Source organism: Tursiops truncatus, chromosome 9, assembly GCF_011762595.2.
Source record: "Tursiops truncatus isolate mTurTru1 chromosome 9, mTurTru1.mat.Y, whole genome shotgun sequence".
In the NCBI taxonomy this organism is placed as follows: domain Eukaryota; kingdom Metazoa; phylum Chordata; class Mammalia; order Artiodactyla; family Delphinidae; genus Tursiops; species Tursiops truncatus.
This window is the reverse complement of record NC_047042.1, coordinates 57,332,590-57,352,430: the sequence shown is the minus strand read 5'-3', so window position 1 is coordinate 57,352,430 and position 19,841 is coordinate 57,332,590. Positions and strand designations below refer to the sequence as shown.

Genomic DNA, 19,841 nt, shown 5'->3' with positions numbered 1-19,841 from the left:
CTCCCAACCACTGTGCCACCAGGGAAGCCCAGGGAGATATTTTTTTCTTTTCTTCCAAAACAGGTGAAAATCTCATATAAAGACAAGCAACACTCTCTTGGACCAGCCCTTGGGATAAGAAAAGAAGGATCACAGAGGAAAACATTGGTAGTGCCTGTTCTCCAGGGAAAAGGAAGCCTTACTGTCGGTCTCTGACCTTTTCCTTGTCCCAGTTGCAACAACATTTCTTTTTTTTTTTTTTTAATAAATTTATTTATTTATTTATGGCTGCATTGGGTCTTTGTTGCTGCGTGTGGGCTTTCTCTAGTTGTGGCGAGCGGGGGCTACTCTTCGCTGTGGTGGGTGGGCTTCTCATTGTGGTGGCTTCTCTTGTTGCGGAGCACGGGCTCCAGGCGCACGGGCTTCAGTAGTTGCGGCACACGGGCTCTAGAGCACAGGCTCAGTAGCTGTGGCGCACGGTCTTAGTTGCTCCGCGGCATGTGGGATCTTCCCAGACCAGGGCTCGAACCCGTGTCCCCTGCATTGGCAGGTGGATTCTTAACCACGGCGCCACCAGGGAAGTCCGCAACACCTTTTCTAATGCGAAGGTAAATATAGGAGACTTAGGCATCTGATTTTGAGTACTTCCTGTCACTATGGTCACAAGGTTGAAAGGACATTCACTAGACATTTGATTCGTTGGTTTCTCCTTGTTTTGATTTCATGCTCATGAAGCAACCTTCTAAGTTCCATATAGGTCTGCCTACAGAGAGAGAATGAGTTGATTCCATGAACTTTAAACATTTCTGAAATGGCTTTTGATAACTTGGATTTCTGTGTAGTTTCATCACAGGGGAGAGAATGTGTTAATTATGCTTACAGGACTGTTGCTGTTTTATTTCTCCCAGTAAATTAATAAATTTGCATTCAGGTGTCTACTTTGGTCTCTTGTGCATTTTAGACTTGTCCCAGTGTCTCGGGGCCTGATCACTGCTAGACACTGAGAAAAGGAAATTTCTAGGCTGTGGAAGAAAAGGAAATTTCTAGGCTGTGGAGGCATCTGGTTTTCTTGTAGATAATACCATATATTACTGTTCCATTTTCAGAGTCATGTCTCTCTACTGATGTTTACAAGGAACACGTAAAGTATGACAGTGGATTTACGAGTCAAGGTACAAACTAAGCTGCTGCAATAAAGACATTCCAGAATATAGTCACTTCAAGAGTCTAGGGTAAGAAGCCCAGGGCTGGCCTCGTGGTCCTGCTCCACAAGAGCAGAGGCCCAGGTTTCATGTAGAGACCCAGGTTCATTGCGTCTTGTTTCACCATCCCCTTGGCAGTTTGTCTTTATCCGTACGGTGGAAACCAGCCCCCTCCATGTCTGGGGAAATGAGAAAGAAAACATCCAGGGCAAGGGACTGCAACTTTAAGGAAAACCCCTAGAAATGCGCATGTCACTTCCACTCTTATCCTGTTGGCCCCAATTTAGTTACACAGCCATAACTGGCTGCCAAAGGGACTGAGAATGTTCTGCTCAGTTTTATGCCCTGTGACCAAAAACATACAAAACACTGATTTCTTTGAATAATTTGTCAGAATCTGTAAATGATCCCTGTGAAATGTGTCCTACCTGTTAATTTGTTAAAAATTTACATTGCTGGGACACACTATGGTCTTGTGGCTTAGTTTTTAAAAATTAGCTCAAGTTGTTCCTTTTTGTTTGCGGTACGCGGGCCTCTCACTGCTGTGGCCTCTCCCGTTGCGGAGCACAGGCTCTGGACGTGCAGGCTCAGCGGCCATGGCTCATGGGCCCAGCCGGTCCGCGGCATGTGGTATCTTCCCAGACCGGGGCACGAACCCATGTCCCCTGCATCGGCAGGCGGACTTTCAACCACTGCGCCACCAGAGAAGCCCCGAGTTGTTCCTTTTTAAAACTCTTTTAAATTACAAAATATACCTACAAAAGAGTGTACGATATATATATATAACAACATAACAATAACCTTATTATTGTTTAAAGCATAATAATAAAATGAATACTGGTATCTATCATGAATCTTAATAAATAGCACTTTGCTAATAGTTTGGCCAGTCCCTGTGTACCTCCCAGTCACCTCTGCCTCCCCTTCCTCCCAATCAGAGGTAACCTCTACCCTGAAATCTGTGTTAATCATTCTTTTGCTTTCATATAGCTTTATTACCTGTGTATATATTCATAAAAAGAAACAATTTCTGTGCTGCCTGTTTTGAGCTCTATATAAAGTTATCTATTCTTTTGTGTCTCTCTCTACATTGCTTTTGAGGGTCATGCATGTTGACAAGAACAGCTATCTTCCATTCATTCTCACCGCTGTAATGACTTTCCATTTTATGCCCAGACCACAGCATATTTACCTGTTCTGTTGGGTTGTTTCCAGTTTTTTGCCATTTGGAACAATGGTGCTGTGGTCTTAGGAGGGCTCCTAATGAACATATAAATGCTTTTCTCTAAACTAAATATTTAAGAGTGGAAGTACCAAGTTTGTGCAACTTTACTAAGTAATATCAAATAATTTTCCAATGTCATTGAGTAATTGACACTCCTTCTAACTGTGTAAGAAAGTTCCTGTTGTTCCTCTCTTCATTATGATTTAATATGCATTCCACGATTATTAATAAAATGCCTGTTTATAATTTTCACCTTTTTCTGTTCTATTAGCTGCTTATGTTTCACGTTGCCTTGTGGAATTTCTAAAAATGTACTTTGGTGGTTTTACATGTTGCAAATATCTTTTCCCAGTGGCTTGTTTTTTCATTTTCTTTTTGGTATCTTTTGATGAACAGATGTTCTTAATTATAATGCTGTTGAGTATATTAATACTTTTCTTTATTGTTTGTGCTTTTGTAACTTGTTTAAAAATTCTTCCTTATCCCAAAGTCATGAAGATATCCTTCTATATTTTCTTTTTTTTTCTTTATGGCCGTGCTGAAAGCGCAGAGTCCTAACCACTAGACAGCCAGGGAACTCCCTCATATTTTCTTCTAATAACTTTAAAGTTTTGCCTTCCATATATAAGCCTTTGGTTTGTCTGGAATTGAGTTTTGTGTACAATGAGGTAGAGAAGGTGAAGAAAAGCAGAGAGAAGAAAAAATATCTATAATCCTACTTTTTTCCCCTATGCATATATGTATACATTTAATAAAATACAAAATTATAAAATATTGCAATAACAGTTTTGTGTCCTGATTTTTTTCACTTAACATTATATTATGAGACTTTTCTTAAACTATACTACTAAAAATTCTTAGGAAACAATATTTTAAATGTTTTCATAAACATTCATAGATGTATTCTAGTTATCACTAGATGTTATTCTAGTTAGAATTAGGTTTATCTGCAAGTGACACAAATCTCAAAACAACAGTGACTTTGAAAAAGACAGAAGTTGCAGCAACATGGATGGACCTAGAGAATATTATGCTTAGTGAAACTAGTCAAAGACAAACGCTTTGTGGTATCAGTTATATGTGGAAACTAAAAAATAATACAAATGATTCTATATGCAAAATAGAAACATTCTCACAGATGTAGAAAACAAACTTATGGTTACCGAAGGGGAGAGGGAGGGGAAGAGGGACAAATTAGGAATGTAGGATTAACAGATACAAACTACGATAGATAAAATAGATAAGCAACAAGGATATACTGTATAGCACAGGGAATTATTTTCAATATCTTGTAATAACCTATAATGGAATATAATCTGAAAAAAAAATGCTGACTAACCATATTTTTAGCTAGAAATTCTATTATTCTGGAAGAAGGGAAGAACAGACATTGGGGGCCAGTGTTCTGCAGTGTACATGTAACAGAATGCATTAATCTATTCCTTCCTTTTGTACATTGGAATTGTTTTCCTCTTTTATGCATAGCACTTCTGTGAACACCTCTCTCTATATCTACCATTATTTCTTTTTGATCGATTTTTAGGGTTGTATCCTTTGGGTCAAAGGGTGTGGTTTTTTAAAAAGTTTTTCAAAGTGCTTTTCAAAAAAATTGGAGCAATGGATAAACATATTCTCAATATGTGCTTTGATCAAAGTTATACGGAGATCTGAAGAAGAAACGTGCTTAAGAGCACACAGAATGCTACTACTGCATGTCAAGATTCATTAAGGGATGAGTACTTGAAGCAGAAGGTCATTAATTAATCCACGGCTTCAGTTGAACTTACTGGTTATTTCCATATCATCTGGTACTAGAAAAGGGGAACCATGAGATAACAAGACGTATTAACTAGTTTCTCCCTCTGATTCAAACTCTAAGTGAACTGTTACCCATATACAGAGGAAGTCTGACTCAGTAATAGGAGAAAAAGTTACAGCAACTTTCTTTCTCTAAAATTCTTGCTGCCAAATAGTCATCTTGGATGTTTGTGTGTTCCTGCCTTGACCTGTACTTAAAAAATTATTATATATAACTATGCTTATATTTTGGTATCATTCCAAATTTGTGGAGTTGCTGGAAAGAAAACCCACAGCTTTATTAACTGAAGCTCTCTATGTGCTTTCTCTCTGACTATAGGTCTTACATGTACAAACTAAATGGGGAAGTATTTTTCTTTAAGTTAAATGAATTAAGGAGGAAGAATCCTGGGGATTGTTCAGTAATAACCTCCAAAGCTGTCTTGCATCAGCTCCCCTCCTTCAACTCAGCCTCACTATTGACTTCCCCCTAAGCATTTAAATATACTCAAATCTCTTTTCTCTTTAAATCTCTTTGCCACTTGCAGCAACATGGATGGCTTTGGAGGGCATTATGCTAAGTGAAATAGGTCAGAGGGAGAAAGACAAAACGTTATGATATCACTTATATGTGGAATCTAAAAAATGCAACACACTAGTGAATATAACAAAAAAGCAGACTCACAGATATAGAGAACAAACTAGTGGTTACCAGTGGGGTGAGGGAAGTGGGGAGGGCCACTTTAGAGGTCAGGGAATCACGAAATACAAACTACTAGATCTAAAATAAGCTAAGGATATATCATATAACACAGGGAATATAGCCAATATTTTATAATTACTATAAATGGAGTATAACCTGTAAAAATTGTAAATCACTATGTTGTATACCTGAAACTTATATAATATTGTAGAGCAACTATACTTCAATAAAAGAAAAAAAATGAAAACAAATTAAAAACTCCCTTGAATTTACTTCCTGCTAATTTCTCCTTTCCTTCACAGGCCAAGTTTCCTGGGGGGGGGGGGAAAGACAATATTCATTGTCTCTGTTTGTCCATTTTGCCATTTGTCATTCTCTCCTTGATCTATCGTGATCTGGTCCCACCATTTCACTGCACCTGCTCTCCTTTACTAAAGGCAACAGTAATTCTTAGTTGCAAAAGCCTTCAAAGACTTTTCTGTGCTTATCTTACCCCTCACTTGATAAGAACTGGCACTGGAAATATTCCTTCTTTGAAGTGTTCTCCTACTTTGACTTCTCTGACATCATTCTGTCCTCATTTCCCTCCCTCTCTGGACTCTCCCTCTTGGTCTTTATATGCTCTAATTCTTCCACCCACACCCTAGAGTGTTCTCTGGAGTTTTATCCACTGTAGAAATGTTTGGAGGGACCCCATCTACTCCCATGACTTTCATTATCATCTATTAGCCCATGACTTCCAACTATATACGCCTAACTTCAACTCTCCATCTGGCCAACTGCCCCGGACACGCCCAGTTCAAACGCAGCATAACCCAGTTCTCTGTTTTGGGAAATTGCACTTTCATCTACCCAGTCACCCAAGCCAAAAACCTAGGAGTCTACATCGATTATTTCTTCTCTTTCAAGTCTCCTTCAACTTCTGGAAGTAACTGGTACTATCAATTTTGCCTCCCAGATATCTCTCCTACCTGTCTCTTTCTCCGTATGCCCACTGTCCTTGCCAGCATGACTAGTTCCTGAGCATCTCTCATGTTTTAAGATAGTTTTACCTTATATGACAGCCACTCTCACTACTCATTCTGCAGCAGAATTATTTGAGAAAATTAAAAAACTAAATCCAATTGCCCAATGACTCACCCCAGAAATTGCTTTTGGATGAGGCCTGGGCTTTGGTATTTTGGAAAAGTTCTAACATGCATTTGGGACTCCAAACCATGGCTTTATGATCTTCGTAGATGAACTGGACCATACAGAAATAATCTGACTAGGAAACAGAGTGACCAAAGGCTACCAAAATTATGTCATGGGTCTCTGGTAATTATAGCCTTAAGCAAAACTAAATAAACAAAAGTAAAACCGAAAACCGCTGTTATTTTTGTTATAATTGATATATTGGATATAGAACAAAGGTGATGTGCTGCATCCTCAGTCACAAAAGGGCCAGTGGGTTATATAAGCATATGACGTGAATGTTGGTGAATGCATGACTTGTTCAAAGGCATTCTGATGCCAGTTTTTAAAAGCACTGTACAGAATCAGACTCACAGACATAGAGAACAGACTTGTGGTTGCCAACGGGGAGGGGTGTGGGGGAGGGATGGACTGGGAGTTTGGGGTTAGTAGATGCAAACTATTACACATAGGGCTTCCCTGGTGGCGCAGTGGTTGAGGGTCCGCCTGCCGATGCAGGGGACACGAGTTCGTGCCCCGGTCCCGGAAGATCCCACATGCCGCAGAGCGGCTGGGCCCGTGAGCCATGGCCGCTGAGCCTGCGCGTCCGAAGCCTGTGCTCTGCAACGGGAGAAGCCACAACAGTGAGAGGCCCGTGTACCGCAAAAAAAAAAAAAAAAAAAAACCTATTACACATAGAATAGGTAAACAACAAGGTCCTACTGATAGCACAGGGAACTATATTCAATATCTTGGGGTAAACCATAATGGAAAAGAATATAAAAAAGGATGTACGTATGTGTATAACTGAGTCACTATGCTATACAGCAGAAATTAACACAACATTGTAAATCAACTATACTTCATTTAAAAACTAAATTAAAATGAACAAGCACTGTAGTACATTTTAGGGACCATATTTTGCTTGGAGCTCCAGTTTAGTAACCTGTCTAGAGTCGTGTTCATGTATTAATTTGCTCCGTCACTGTCTGAGGTTGACAGCCATTGTTGTTACTCTGTAGCTTTTCATCCTTCTTTGAGTTAAAAAAAAAAATAGTACCTACCTTTGTAATTAAATTTATTCAATAACCTTGTGTAACCCATATTTATAAGGTTTGATAGTTACTGACCACCACAGTCAAAGGTAGACATGTAGCTGGAAAACACAAAATACTAGGTATGCTCTTTGCTACTGGAATATCATTGTTTCTAAGCCCTCTCAGATGCCAGAACAAGGAGTTGTATATGTATATACTAACCTGTGTATACATATACATATTGATAAATATGTATATATGTAACAAACTCTAATCCATTTATTTACTTATTTATTTTTTATAAATTTATTTATTTTTGGCTGTGTTGGGTCTTTACTGCCGCACACAGGCTTTCTATAGTGGGGGTTACTCTTTGTTGCGGTGCGCGGGCACCCCATTGTGGTGGCTTCTCTTGTTGCGGAGCACGGCCTCTAGGCACGCCGGCTTCAGTAGTTGTGGCTCCGGGGCTCTAGAGTGCAGGCTCAGTAGTCGTGGTGCACGTGCTTAGTTGCTCCGTGGCATGTGGGATCTTCCCAGACCAGGGATGGAACCCATGTCCCCTGCATTGGCAGGAGGATTCTTAACCATTGCGCCACCAGGGAAGTCCCTCTAATCCATTTAAACAAATGTAACAGTATGTATTTAGATATGCTCTCAATTTGGGACACAATTCGATTATTTTATCAATGTTTTATATTCCAAAATATTTTTGAAACTGCCTGTGGCAAAGATTGGTCATTGTCTTTCCAAATCCATTCTCCTTCCACCTCCCTCCACCCCCGAACCCCTGCCCTGCCCCACTCAGCTAAAAGACTACATTTCTAATCTTTCTTTGCAGCTAAGAATGGCTAAGTGACTAAGTTCTGGCCAGTGGGGAAGGGAAATTGTTGGGTGGGACTTACAAGGAAGAATTCTGAAAATGAGGACAGTCCACTGCATGTCCCTTTCCTTTACCTTTTCTCCTCCTTTTCTGTTATCTGTGATCACCAGCAGCTACCATGAATGGTGAAGTAATCATGAAGCTAGAAACCAGTGCTAGATAGTAAAACAAAAAGAGGAGCCTGGGTTTTTGATAACTCAGAGCTGCCATAATGACCCTGGTTTGTCTACATGTAGACTTCTTTTATGTGATGATAAACCAGACTGCTATCATTTGCCTTTCTGTTTCATTCAGCTAAACCTGATGCTAACTGGTACAATTTTTGAAAGTACCTTTAGATATAGTTTCTTAACCAAACTTTGTCATTTTCTTCTTTTTTTTAAAATGTTTATTTTATTTTTTGGCTGCATCGGGTCTTCGTTGCAGCACACGGGATCTTTTTGTTGCGGCATGTGGGCTCTTCCTTGTGGTGCGTGGGCTTCTCTCTAGTTGTGGCGCAGGAGCTCAGTAGTTGTGTCCCGAGGGCTTAGTTGCCCCGCGGCATGTGGGATCGTAGTTCCCTGCATTGCAAGGTGGATTCTTAACCACTGGACCACCAGGGAAGTCCCTCGATCATTTTCTTGACTGCTTACTTATTGTCCGTTCCCCCACCCCCCAAAAAAAATTTCTTGAGGAAGGTCATTAATTTATTTTTTTCCTTCCAGTTTTATTGAGATATAATTGACGTACAGCACTGTATAAGGTTAAGGTGTACAGCATAATGATTTGACTTATATACATCATGAAATGATGACCACAGTAAGTTTAGCGAACATCCATCATCTAATATAGATACAAAATAGAAGAAAAAGAAAAAAAAGTTTTTTCCTTGTGAGGAGAACTCAGGATTAACTCTCAGTAACTTTCATATATATCATACAGTAGGGTTAATTATATTTATCAAGATGTGCATTACATCCCTAGTACTTATTTATCTTATAACTGGAAGTTTATGCCTTTGACTACCTTCATCCAATTCCCCTGACCCCCCACCCCCTGCCTCTGGTAACCACGAATCTGATCTCTTTTTCTATGACTTTGTTTTACAAGCATAATTGACCTACAGCACCATGTTAGTTTCTGGTGCACAGTATAGTGATCCTATATTTCTATACATTTCAAAATGATCACCATGATAAATCTAGTTACCATCTGTCACCATAAGGTCTGTTATTGACTATATTCCCCACACTGCACATTTCATACCTGTGAAATATTTTATAACTGGGAGTTTGTACGAGGAAGGTCACTTAGAACTGAGTCCTAAAGAGTAGGGGGTAGAGAATGGATACCAGAACTTGTGGTGGAAAAGAAAGGGAGAGAAAGAGAGAGAGAGAGAGAGAGAGAGAGAGAGAGAGAGAGAGCCTGGGAGTTCAGAGCGATCTGGCAAGGGAGATAGTATCATTTTATCGTGGAGGTGAGTGAAAAAGAATAATAGCTTGGGGACAGATGTAAAAATGATTAGATAGCATGGGCCTTGTTGGGAAAGTCTTTTTTCCTCTCTTTCCCAGATTCTGAGGATATGAATGTTAGATCTTTTGTTGTCACGTTCACCCGAGGCCATGTTTTTTAGTTTGTTTTGTTTTTTTCCCCCGTCTATTTTCTCTCTGTTGTTGAGATTGGGTAATTTCTATTGTTCTAGCTTCCTATTCACTGTTTTATTTTTTTTTCAGTTATTACAGTCTTCAATTCTAAAATTTCCATTTATTTCTTTGTTACATCCTCTATTTCTTTGCTGAGACTATTTTTTTTTCCATTTGTTTTAAGTGTGTTCTAACCGCTCATCACAGTATTTTTCTGATGGTTGCTTTAAAACATTTGTCAGATAATTTTAACTTTTGTGTCACCTTTGTATTGACATTTTCCTTTTCATCAGTTTACACAACTCCTGGTTCTTGGTATGATGAATGATTTTTTTATTTCTTTGGTGGTACGTGGGCCTCTCATTGTTGTGACCTCTCCCGTTGTGGAGCACAGGCTCTGGACGCGCAGGCTCAGCAGCCATGGCTCACGGGCCCAGCCGCTCCGCGGCACGTGGGATCTTCCCGGACCGGGGCACGAACCCGTGTCCCCTGCATCGGCAGGCGGACTCCCAACCACTGCGCCACCTGGGAAGCCCATGATGAATGATTTTTTTTTTTTTTTTATGATGAATGATTTTGATTGAAACCTGGATGTCTTAGATATTACGGCACTCTGGATCTTATTTTAATCCCCTCTTTCAGCTGGCTTTTTCTGACACTGCTCTGGCAAGGGCATGGAGGAGGGCATTGTCTTTATTTATTTATTTAGGCTGCACTGGGTCTTAGTTGCGGCATGTGGGATCTTTAGCTGCGGCATGCGGGCTTCTTAGTTGCTGCCTGCGGACCCTTAGTTGAGGCACGCATGAGGCATCTAGTTCCCCAACCAGGGATCAAACCTGGACCCCCTGCATTGGCAGAGTGGAGTCTTACCTACCAGACCACCAGGGAAGTCCCACGGCACTGTCTTTGTTAATGCCAGGTGGGGATAGAAGTCTAGGCTCCCTATTTTGCCTCTGTTGACACCTATGGGGTGGGGGTGGGCCTTCTCATTACTGGCAGGTGGGAGTGGCAGTTTCAACTCCTCACTGGGCTTCCACTGACGCATCCCTAGCTAAGAGGGGTAGGAGCATTCCCCACGTGGCCTCCACTGACACCATGGTGGGGAGGGTAGTGGAGGAAGTCCGGCCTCTCCACTAGGCCACTCTGACTCCACCCTAGCCAGGAGAGGGAGGGGTACCTCATTGCTGTCAGTTGGGGGTGGAAGTCCAGGCTCCCCATGTGGTCTCCAGTGACTCCTTGGGGACAGGGGTGTGGGGAGTATGTGTGGATAGGTACTTGTTACCATCCAGAAATGGGAAAAGTCCTGGCTCTTTACGTGGCCTTCTCTGATACCACACCAGTGGGACTGAGGTGTAGGGGGACGGAGGCGTTAGGATGTTGAGGTGTCTCATTATGGCCTTTAGCGTGTGGAAGCGGGCTCCTCACTTGGCGTTTGCCGGCATGGGTGGGAGTGGGGCCATAGGTTTTTATGATGCAGTGTTTGTCTACAGTAGTGTGATTATTTTCTGAAGGTTATCTGTCTTGCTAGGCTGCCCCTTTTTGGTCCGTTGGCTAAAGAGAGTAGCCTTTTCCTGGGGCATTTTGGTTTGTGCCTCTTAGCAACTTTGGGTTTACGGTTTTTGGGTTCTCCAGTACCTAGTATGTGATCTAAAAGGCTAAATGAAAACCCAAGAACTTACCTCTGTGTTCCTCTTTGGACCCTGTGGTCTCTAGCTCGTATGCCTTCTTTTCTCCACCTTTCAGAATCTTCTTATTGTTACAGAGCAAGGACTTGTGTGCCCACAGTGCGGAAAGCCAAACTCTGACTTGGGTGGGTGTTTGCGGCAAATGTGAGGGTTTATCTGCAGGGTGCCAAGCAAGTAGAATGGGCAGCTCATGCTCAGAAAGACTTGAGCTTCTCAATGGCTTTCAGGCAAGGGTTTTTAAAGACAGTTAGGGTAGAGGGCTGTGGAACGCATGACCAGCTTCTTCTGATCAGTTGGTGGTGAAATAACAAGATGATGTTTTGGGAATCTCAGCTTTCTGATCCCAACCAGTCTGGGGTCTACCTGCTTGCCGTCAGGGTGTAGTCACCATCCTCCACCTGGGTGAAGGTCTCAGCGTCTGTAGAGCAACTTAAAGGTATGCATCAGATTGTTATCTATATCCCTTTAGGAGGGAGTCCTGTGATTCTATAGTCCTAATCATTAACTGCTTGAGCCTGCTCTTTGGAACACAGGAAAGACCTAGGAGACTAAAGCCTTTTTTCCTACAAACAAGAAATGGAAGACATAGAGGGGCTTTTGTACCTGGGAAGGCCCCTCAGGGTTCTGATCAGTTTCAAACCCCCCTTTTTCTTTGATACTCCTCAATCTTGAGGGGTACAGGGGTGGGACAAGAAAGGGAATAAAGGTTTGCGTAGAGAGATTAATCATAGACTTACTAAGGGAATTCGGTTTTAGAGGGACTCAGTTTCATTATGTTTATTTTAGATATAATGTCCAGAGTTTTGTTGTACTTAGTGGGAGGAACAGAGAAAAATATATCCACTACTTCTTCCCAGAAGCAGAAGTAAAGCGCCTATAATGCGTTGAAACACAATTTCAAGCAAAACTACTTGGCAGTGACTTAGGGAGAAGTTACAGGGCCTTTCCAACAAAGACATCAGGAAGGCAATCAACTAAAGCCAGCCGTAAGGAGTAACTGCCTTTTCAGATCCAATAAGATCTGTAAGCATCTTCAAATAGTAACAGTTACTTAAAAAAATCATAATACTTATGAGAAAACTTTTATGAAAATCTTAGAGCCTTAATTTATGAATCAATATAGGGCTACCATGAGGAGATATTTAAAACACATGATGTAGGAACATGGAGAAATTGTAACTTATCCCCTGGTCCTAGTTGAGCCAAAATCATCAAACTTTCAATGCTGCTCACTCCCTTTTCAAAGCCAGCACATCTGTTTTGTTTTGTTTTGTTTTTTAAGAAAAGCAAATTGAAAAGGCCTCATGTGCAGCTTTATCTCTGCTTCCTCTACTTTCTGAGTTCCTTCTTCTCTCCCCTTCCAGTCCTAGGAGAATGCTGTTCATAAGAGGCAGACTTTTGTAAAGAAATATTCATTTTCGAGAGGAGAGCCCTATAAACAACCTAGAGAAACAAAAACAGTAGCTCACAATAAAAATGACAAAAACCACCTGATCGGATATAAAATCTCAAGAGGATAGGGATATAAACCTTAGGAGCTGGGAGATCAATTGATATGTCGGCCTGTGTTGTAAATAGCTCTGCTATGTAGGTTCACATAGTTGAAAGGCAGACAGCATTTCAGCAGTTAATTATAGAAACCTGTAGGGCTATATTTATTGGTTGCAGGAGGTCTATTCCAGCTAAAACTCAATAAACCAGGAAGAGAGGATCAGGTAGGAAATGCTCCAGAAAGCAATAAATAGATTTGGGCAGGGACCCAAATCTAGGAGACTGTCCCCAATACCTGAAATAATTTTTTCTTCCTTGTCTTCCTCCTTTCCTCCGGTTTTGGTTTGTGTGGAGTAGAGGCTTAGGGTGGAGAGAAAGAAAAAGAAGGAAATTGTTTCTCTATCAGTTACAAATGCGGATCTTGCACTCTGAACCAGTTTTTGGAAACATTGCTAGCATGTCAAGAACACTGAGAGAGCCTCCTTGGAAATTATCCAATTCCTTAAGGTACTTTCAACACCTGTGAGTGACTGGGCAGAGGTTAAAAAAGGTTAAAGTCAACTCTGTTGATTCTGCTACTCAGATTAAAAGGTTAAGAACAACCTAGGCACGTGAATAAATAAAATGAATTCAGGGGAGTGGTTCCTATTGCCCTAGCCACTCCTCACTCTTTCCTCCTGTACTACCTTTCCGTAAAAACTGCAAGTCTTTCTTTGGTGTGCCCATGGCTCCCAACCCTTTCATGGGCTCAGAGAGGATGAGAACCCCGCTAACTATCGCCCAAGGGTTCAAAGATTCAAATATGTACACCAAGCACAGATACAAGAAATGAATGTCTCCTTCTCTCTGACACATACATATACATTACCTTCTGCATTTTCATTTACCTTTAGTTTTTACTTATGAAATGGATGCAGGATTTTCAAACATTAGAGGAATATATACTGGAATAGAGAGTGCAAGTTTCTAGCAATTCTATCCTTCAAAGAAAACAATATTAAGTTGTTTTCCTACAATTTTTCAAGTTCATGGAGAAACTTTTGGGTAAAATAAAATCAAATAATTTTAAACAGTTATTGCATTCATGGTAGATTTCTGTGAATGTTTCTCAACGAACAGACACTAAAAATACAAATGCTAACATCAAGAGACCCACGTTTTACTGAGGTTAAAAGTGGATTCCTGTACTTGTAAAGACTGGGAATTTCTGCTCTTGCTTAACTATTGGAGCAGCTGCCGCGAGTCAAAGTTATGCCCTTGACTGCAAAGAAGCAACACATGCAGTTACAACACTCCAAGGGGGCGGTTCTGAGGGTCAGATGCTCCAAGGAGGCGGTCGTGAGTGACAGCCGCCGCCTCCCACAAATCCTTTGCGTTTTGGTAAACAAGGAGACTCCAGCCCTCAGTCTGTAAATGAGGAGGAACTTGGGGGCGGGGCCAGGGCTCCGGATGTGCTACTCCGAGAAGGCCTCCTATTCGTGGTTCGCAAAGGGCGGAGGATGTGGGAATTCTGATTGGTCTGATTCCCTGTCCGTAAGGGGATTGACGTCCTATGTCCCGCCGGGCCGCGCCTCTCGGGGCCGCGCTCCTCCCCTCGCGGGTAGGTGCCCGCCCCGAGCGGCAGAGCGCGTGCGCATGCGGCCCCACGCCGCAGCCGATCCCGCCCGCCGCACCACGCACCCTAGCAGTCAGTGGGTGAGCTGGGAGCCGCGGAGGTCACCGTGGGGAGGCGGGGCGGGGGCAGCATGGCAGCCTCCTTACGGCTCCGTGGAGCCGCCTCCGGCCTGCGGTACTGGAGCCGCCGGCAGCAACCGGCAGTGGCCAGCCTTGCAGCGGGTAAGGACCTCGCGCCTTCTTCCCCAGTCCCTCCTCCGGCCGCCCGCTTCGCGCTCCCTGATGGCTGAAGAGGTCTTTTCACCGGAGGCGCTGCGGTTGGATCGGGGCTTAAAACCCAACATTTTGACTGGTTCCAAGGCCTGGCCTCTTCTGCGGCCCGCGCCACTAGTGCTTCCCCCCATTCTCCCCACCCAGATCTAGATGAATGGGGTTCGGCGTCCTTTTGGGACTTAGGAAGGAATGGGAAGAGCTTGGGGTAGAGAGAGGAGTATTTGGGTCCGAGTCCTGCTTCTTTGGAGTTAGGGCTTTGAGGACAATTGGAGGGCCCAGCCCCAGGGGCTACCCCTTACCCACCCCAGCGACCCCTGGCCTTGCAGCGCTGGCTGGCCTTGCAGCGCCCCGGGTGGGCGCGCTCTCCGGCCGCAGCCCTGATTTTTGTTTTAATCACCTTAATTGTTTCTGATGTTTTTACACAAGTGAAGTCTTACGAATCAGGTGATCAGTCTTTCCAGCAAAGTTTTAAGTCACCCTTGACCGGCCAGGCGGGCTTCCACCGCTTCTCTGTAACTGGGCTACCTGAAGATGACACTTCTGTCAAATTATTAACCAGAATACTTTCAACGTTCTCAAAATTGTGGCCTGAACCTATCCTGCTTCCGTCCCCTCCCACCCCTCATATCATTATAAGTTATGGAAGCTAACCATCGATTTAGGAAGAGGCAGTTTTTAGACCCACAGAGAACTAATCTTTCATTTTTCAGATGGAAGAACCTAAAGCCCCTTGGATAAGTGAATTAGGATATTACAGCAGGATCTAGAAAGTAGTCCTTGATTCTTTATGATTCCTGCACTTTTCTTCTACAGCAGGATTCCTCTTTAATTGGAAAATAGGTTGATTTGTGGGGAAACTGCCATTGTCTTCCTGTAAAATTTTTAGTTTTGAAAATGCACTATTTAGCACGCTCATACTTGGGAGATTGAAAAAGCCTTGGTATTAATTTTTTCTGATCTTTACTTTAAAAAAAAAGGCTGGGAATTGAGTTCTTAACAGCTTCCCTTCCTCCCCCTCAGTAAAAATCTAAGCAGAAGAGTGAATTTCCTCTCTGGCTTTAAAAGGGAAAGCTCCATATGATGGGAGAGAACAGATGTCTGATACAGAATCACAGTAATGAGATACAAACTCACAGAAATTGCCAAACTTGAGTGTAACCACTGTTCGAGCTACATGTATTGAACTACAAAAAATGCCTCCTACATTGGAGATACTTAAAAAAAATCACTCTTCTGCAGTAGTAAACGTAGCACCAGTTTTCACATGAATGCACAATTCTTTCAGTTTTGATTAGTCAAGGAAGACATACGTGCTGTTTAGTGGTTTTACAAGGTGTTCTAACGGTATTTTAATGAACCCTTGAAGTACCTTTTAGAGTTACAGGAAAGTTCTTAAAATTTATGGAAGAAGAGTCTGAGGCCTGTGACTATAATAAATGCTTCTGTAGACTGGAAAGGCCTACCTTGAAATGCTGGTAGACTACTTTGGCATATGATCTTGTTCTTTGACCCAAATACATTGTAAGAATATAGATTTATGACAAATTAAAAAAATTTTTTTGTGTGTGTGATGATTGTTTAAAATGCTTCAGTAATTGTTTTTACTCTGTGGAATTGTTTTCAACATTTTTGTTAATTTTAATTTACTACAAAAGTGTTAACTTTTTTGATGTTGGAGTCTTAAAAGAAAAATTATGTGCCAGTTTGGAGTCTAGGGACATTAAGAGAAAGAACTGTGTTCAAATAGTAACATTATTTAGTGTTCTGAATTCTGTGGGATGTTTGTCTCCATGATATGTTTAAGATGTTTATATCATATGGAGGGTAATATTATAAAGATCTATACAGTTATTTACAGTTTGAAAAAAATGACATCTAAAAGTTGGTGGTAATAGCATGTCTTACTTTTAAAATATTTAAAGCATTGAAAAGGAAATAGAAAAATGAGAACTATTAAACTAGACATACATTACTATTTTTTTCATACATTACTATTTCATCACCATTTAATAAAAGTAAGTTTTATGTTTTATCTTAAAAGGTAATTAAATTTAGTTTCAGACTTCTTTGTACAGACAAAAAAATGACAGATGTTGACCCTCTACAGTCATTTGATTCACTAACAAGTACAAGGAAAAATAATTTGTAACAGATCATCTTAAAGCAACCACCTGACCAAAAGTGGAGTGGGAAAATTAGCCAGCATTATAGACAGAAATGAGAATACAGTTCTTTTTCATTATTGGCTCTTTGTGTGTGTACGAACTCTGCCTTCAAAACAGCATAACTCGTTGTATAAATCAAATATATGCCATTTTTTCCCTCTTTACATTAGCTTCTAGGGTTGCACATGAAACTCTGAAAAGCTGCACATGGTTCTGGGGACCAAAAGTTGACCTTAAACTTGTGAAATTGCATAAGGAGAATACAGTTGACCTTTGAACAAAATGGGTTTGAACTGCATGGGTCAGCTTATGCATGGATTTTTTTCAATAAATTTGTACTACAGTTGGTTTAACCTGCAGATTTGGAGCAGGTTGTGCAGGGCCAACTGTAAATTATACTTGGATTTTGTGAGGAGCGTCAGTGCCCCAACCCCACTCATGGTTCAAGGGTCAACTGTATTTCTAAAATAACTTGACCCAAATAATAAAGGCCTTTATAGAGTAAGTCACTACCCTTAGTTTAGTAACTCTTAGCATTAAAGCAAAAAGAATGCTTATGACGTAATATGTGATAAAGTAGGACACAAAGGTGTGTATGCAGTATAGAGTCTCATAATGAAAAAATGCATTCAGAAGACTGGAAGGGCTATACAAAATGCTAACTGATTATTTTTGTGTAGTGAGATTAACTTTTTCCCTTATGACTTTATACTTTTTCGTATTTTTCAGTTTTCTACAATGAATTACTTTGATGAGAGAAAAAAAACTTTTAGTAGTGTAAAATAATTAACCTATTACCAATTTTTGCATTTTGAAACCTGGAGTCTCCTGGTTTTTGGTGGCACTCCATGTTACCAAGATATGGATAACTTTGTCCATGTCCCATTGGAGAAAAGGTCATAATCTGTAAATTTACATCTGTATATTTAGAAACTAACTTTGCCAAATTTTCTGGCTAGTTTCTTCTTCCTCCTGGCTGCCGCTTAAGTAGTGTTACGGAGAGTCACAAGAGTTTGCTGATTAGATACAATCTTTTCTTTAATCTCTAGTTCATTTCCTATTACATACTCTGATTTTTCACAGATTTTTCTAAAAAGATTTTTAAAAAAGATTTTTCTAAATCTTTTACTTAGGGCTGCCAATCTGTGAACAGTCATTTGCAGAGAGATGCAGGTACCATAATTGGTTTAGGTAATTTGGAACTTCACCATAGGTCTGGGAGGAAAGGATATTGGAGAGTCAACCTGCAGCGTTTGCTTAATGGTTGCTGCAATACAAATTACCTTTGATGGATCCACTTTATCACTGTCTTTACTCTTGCTTCAGCACTGACTTTTATCCTCATTTGATGAAAGCTCTCTCTAGTTAGTAATTCATTCATATAACACTATTAAACACTCACTGTGTGCCAGTTTATTTATTTCATTTATTATAAAAGTAGTCATAAAAGTTATATGCACATGGTAAAAACTCAAAAGATTATAAAATGAAAAGTAAGAGTCTTTTCTCTAACTCTGACCCATCAGTCCAACTTTCTAGCTGTAACTGCTGTTTCTTAAGCATCTTACTGAAACTTGAAAACGTTTAATGCATATGTATTCTTTTTTCTCATATACTGTATGTTATTATATATAATGCTCTGCGTCTTGCTTTTTTTCACTTAATAACATGTCCTGGAGATTTTTTTCTTTATACTTTTAGATAGATATATCACATTCTTTTGAACATTACATACTATTTCATTGTATTGATTTTCTATGAAATATCAAGTACCTTGTTAATGTATATTTAGTTATTATAAATTAAGTGCCCTGTTAATAATGTGTATTTAGTTATTTATAATGTTTCTGTTGTTACAAACATTCCTATAGTAAACTATATTTTTGTGTTGTTCAGAGTTTATATGTAGTAGAGGTCAGCAAACTGTGGCCCAATAGCTGGGTCCCTGTTTTTGTAAATAAACTTATATTGGAAAACAAGCACAGCCACTTGTTTTTATATTGTGTATGGCTGTTTTAAAACTATAGCGGATGAGTTGAATAGTTGTGACAGAGGCCTCGTGGCCCCAAACTGAAATTGTTTACCCCCTCACCCTTTAAGAAAAAGTGTGCTGACCCCTTACGTGTAGTATAAATTCCTGCAAATGGAATTACTGGGTCAAAGAGTATGTGCATTTTAAATTTAAATTTTATAATAAAATTCAAATGTAGATCCTTTTTTCAAATTGCTCTCTAAAAGGATGACGTAAAATACAATTCTACAGTGTATGAGAGTATATGTTTTATCAGTCCTTTCTAACCAGGTGTGAGTTTATCAAAGAAACACATTTGTCCAGCTGATAGGTGAAAATGGTATTACATTGCTTTGTTTTGCATTACTCTGGTTATGACAGAAGTTGAGCATTTTTTCAAAGTTTTTTAAAAATATTTTATGTTAACTGTCATTTTGTGATTTTGGCATACTTTAAAACAATGGATTATTTACATTTTTCTTCCAGATTTTAAAGTTATTTGCATATATAGTAAAGTAGCCCTATTTCTATCGTGTGTTGCAAGTGTTCTTCCTAGTTATTTGTGTTTTGTCATGTTTGTGATTTTTTTTTGAGATGTGCTAAGTTTTTCCCCCTTCTTTTATTATGAACAATTTCAAAGTATTGAAAGAATAATGCCATGAACATCTGTGTACTCTTTGCTCAGTGTCAACGGTTGTTAACCAGCCTTTTGCCATATTTGCTTTATTTCTTTCCAAGTATATTCATATCCCACCTGTATCATTTGAAATTAAAATGCAGACACTGTGACACTTTAAACCCTAAATGATTCAGTGTGAATCTCCTAAGAAGGACTGTCTCCTACATAACCAAATTACCATTACCTAAGACAATTAGCACTTCCCTGGTATCATCCTAATATACAGCTCATATTTAAAATTTCATAATTTTCCTTAGAATGTCATAAGACTTTCACCCCCAACACCCAAATCCAGATCCATTCAA

General features: G+C 40.3%; 1 protein-coding gene across 1 annotated transcript in view; it reads left to right on the top strand.

Annotated features, from left to right (window-relative positions):
* Positions 1-14,446: 14,446 nt before the first annotated feature.
* Positions 14,447-19,841, top strand: part of HIBADH (3-hydroxyisobutyrate dehydrogenase) — a 105,017-nt gene continuing 99,622 nt past the window's right edge. Inside the window, exon 1 of the mRNA XM_019926357.3 lies at positions 14,447-14,630. Coding sequence (XP_019781916.1) covers positions 14,540-14,630 — 91 coding nt within the window. The 5' untranslated portion in view covers positions 14,447-14,539. The remainder of the gene's footprint in view (positions 14,631-19,841) is intronic.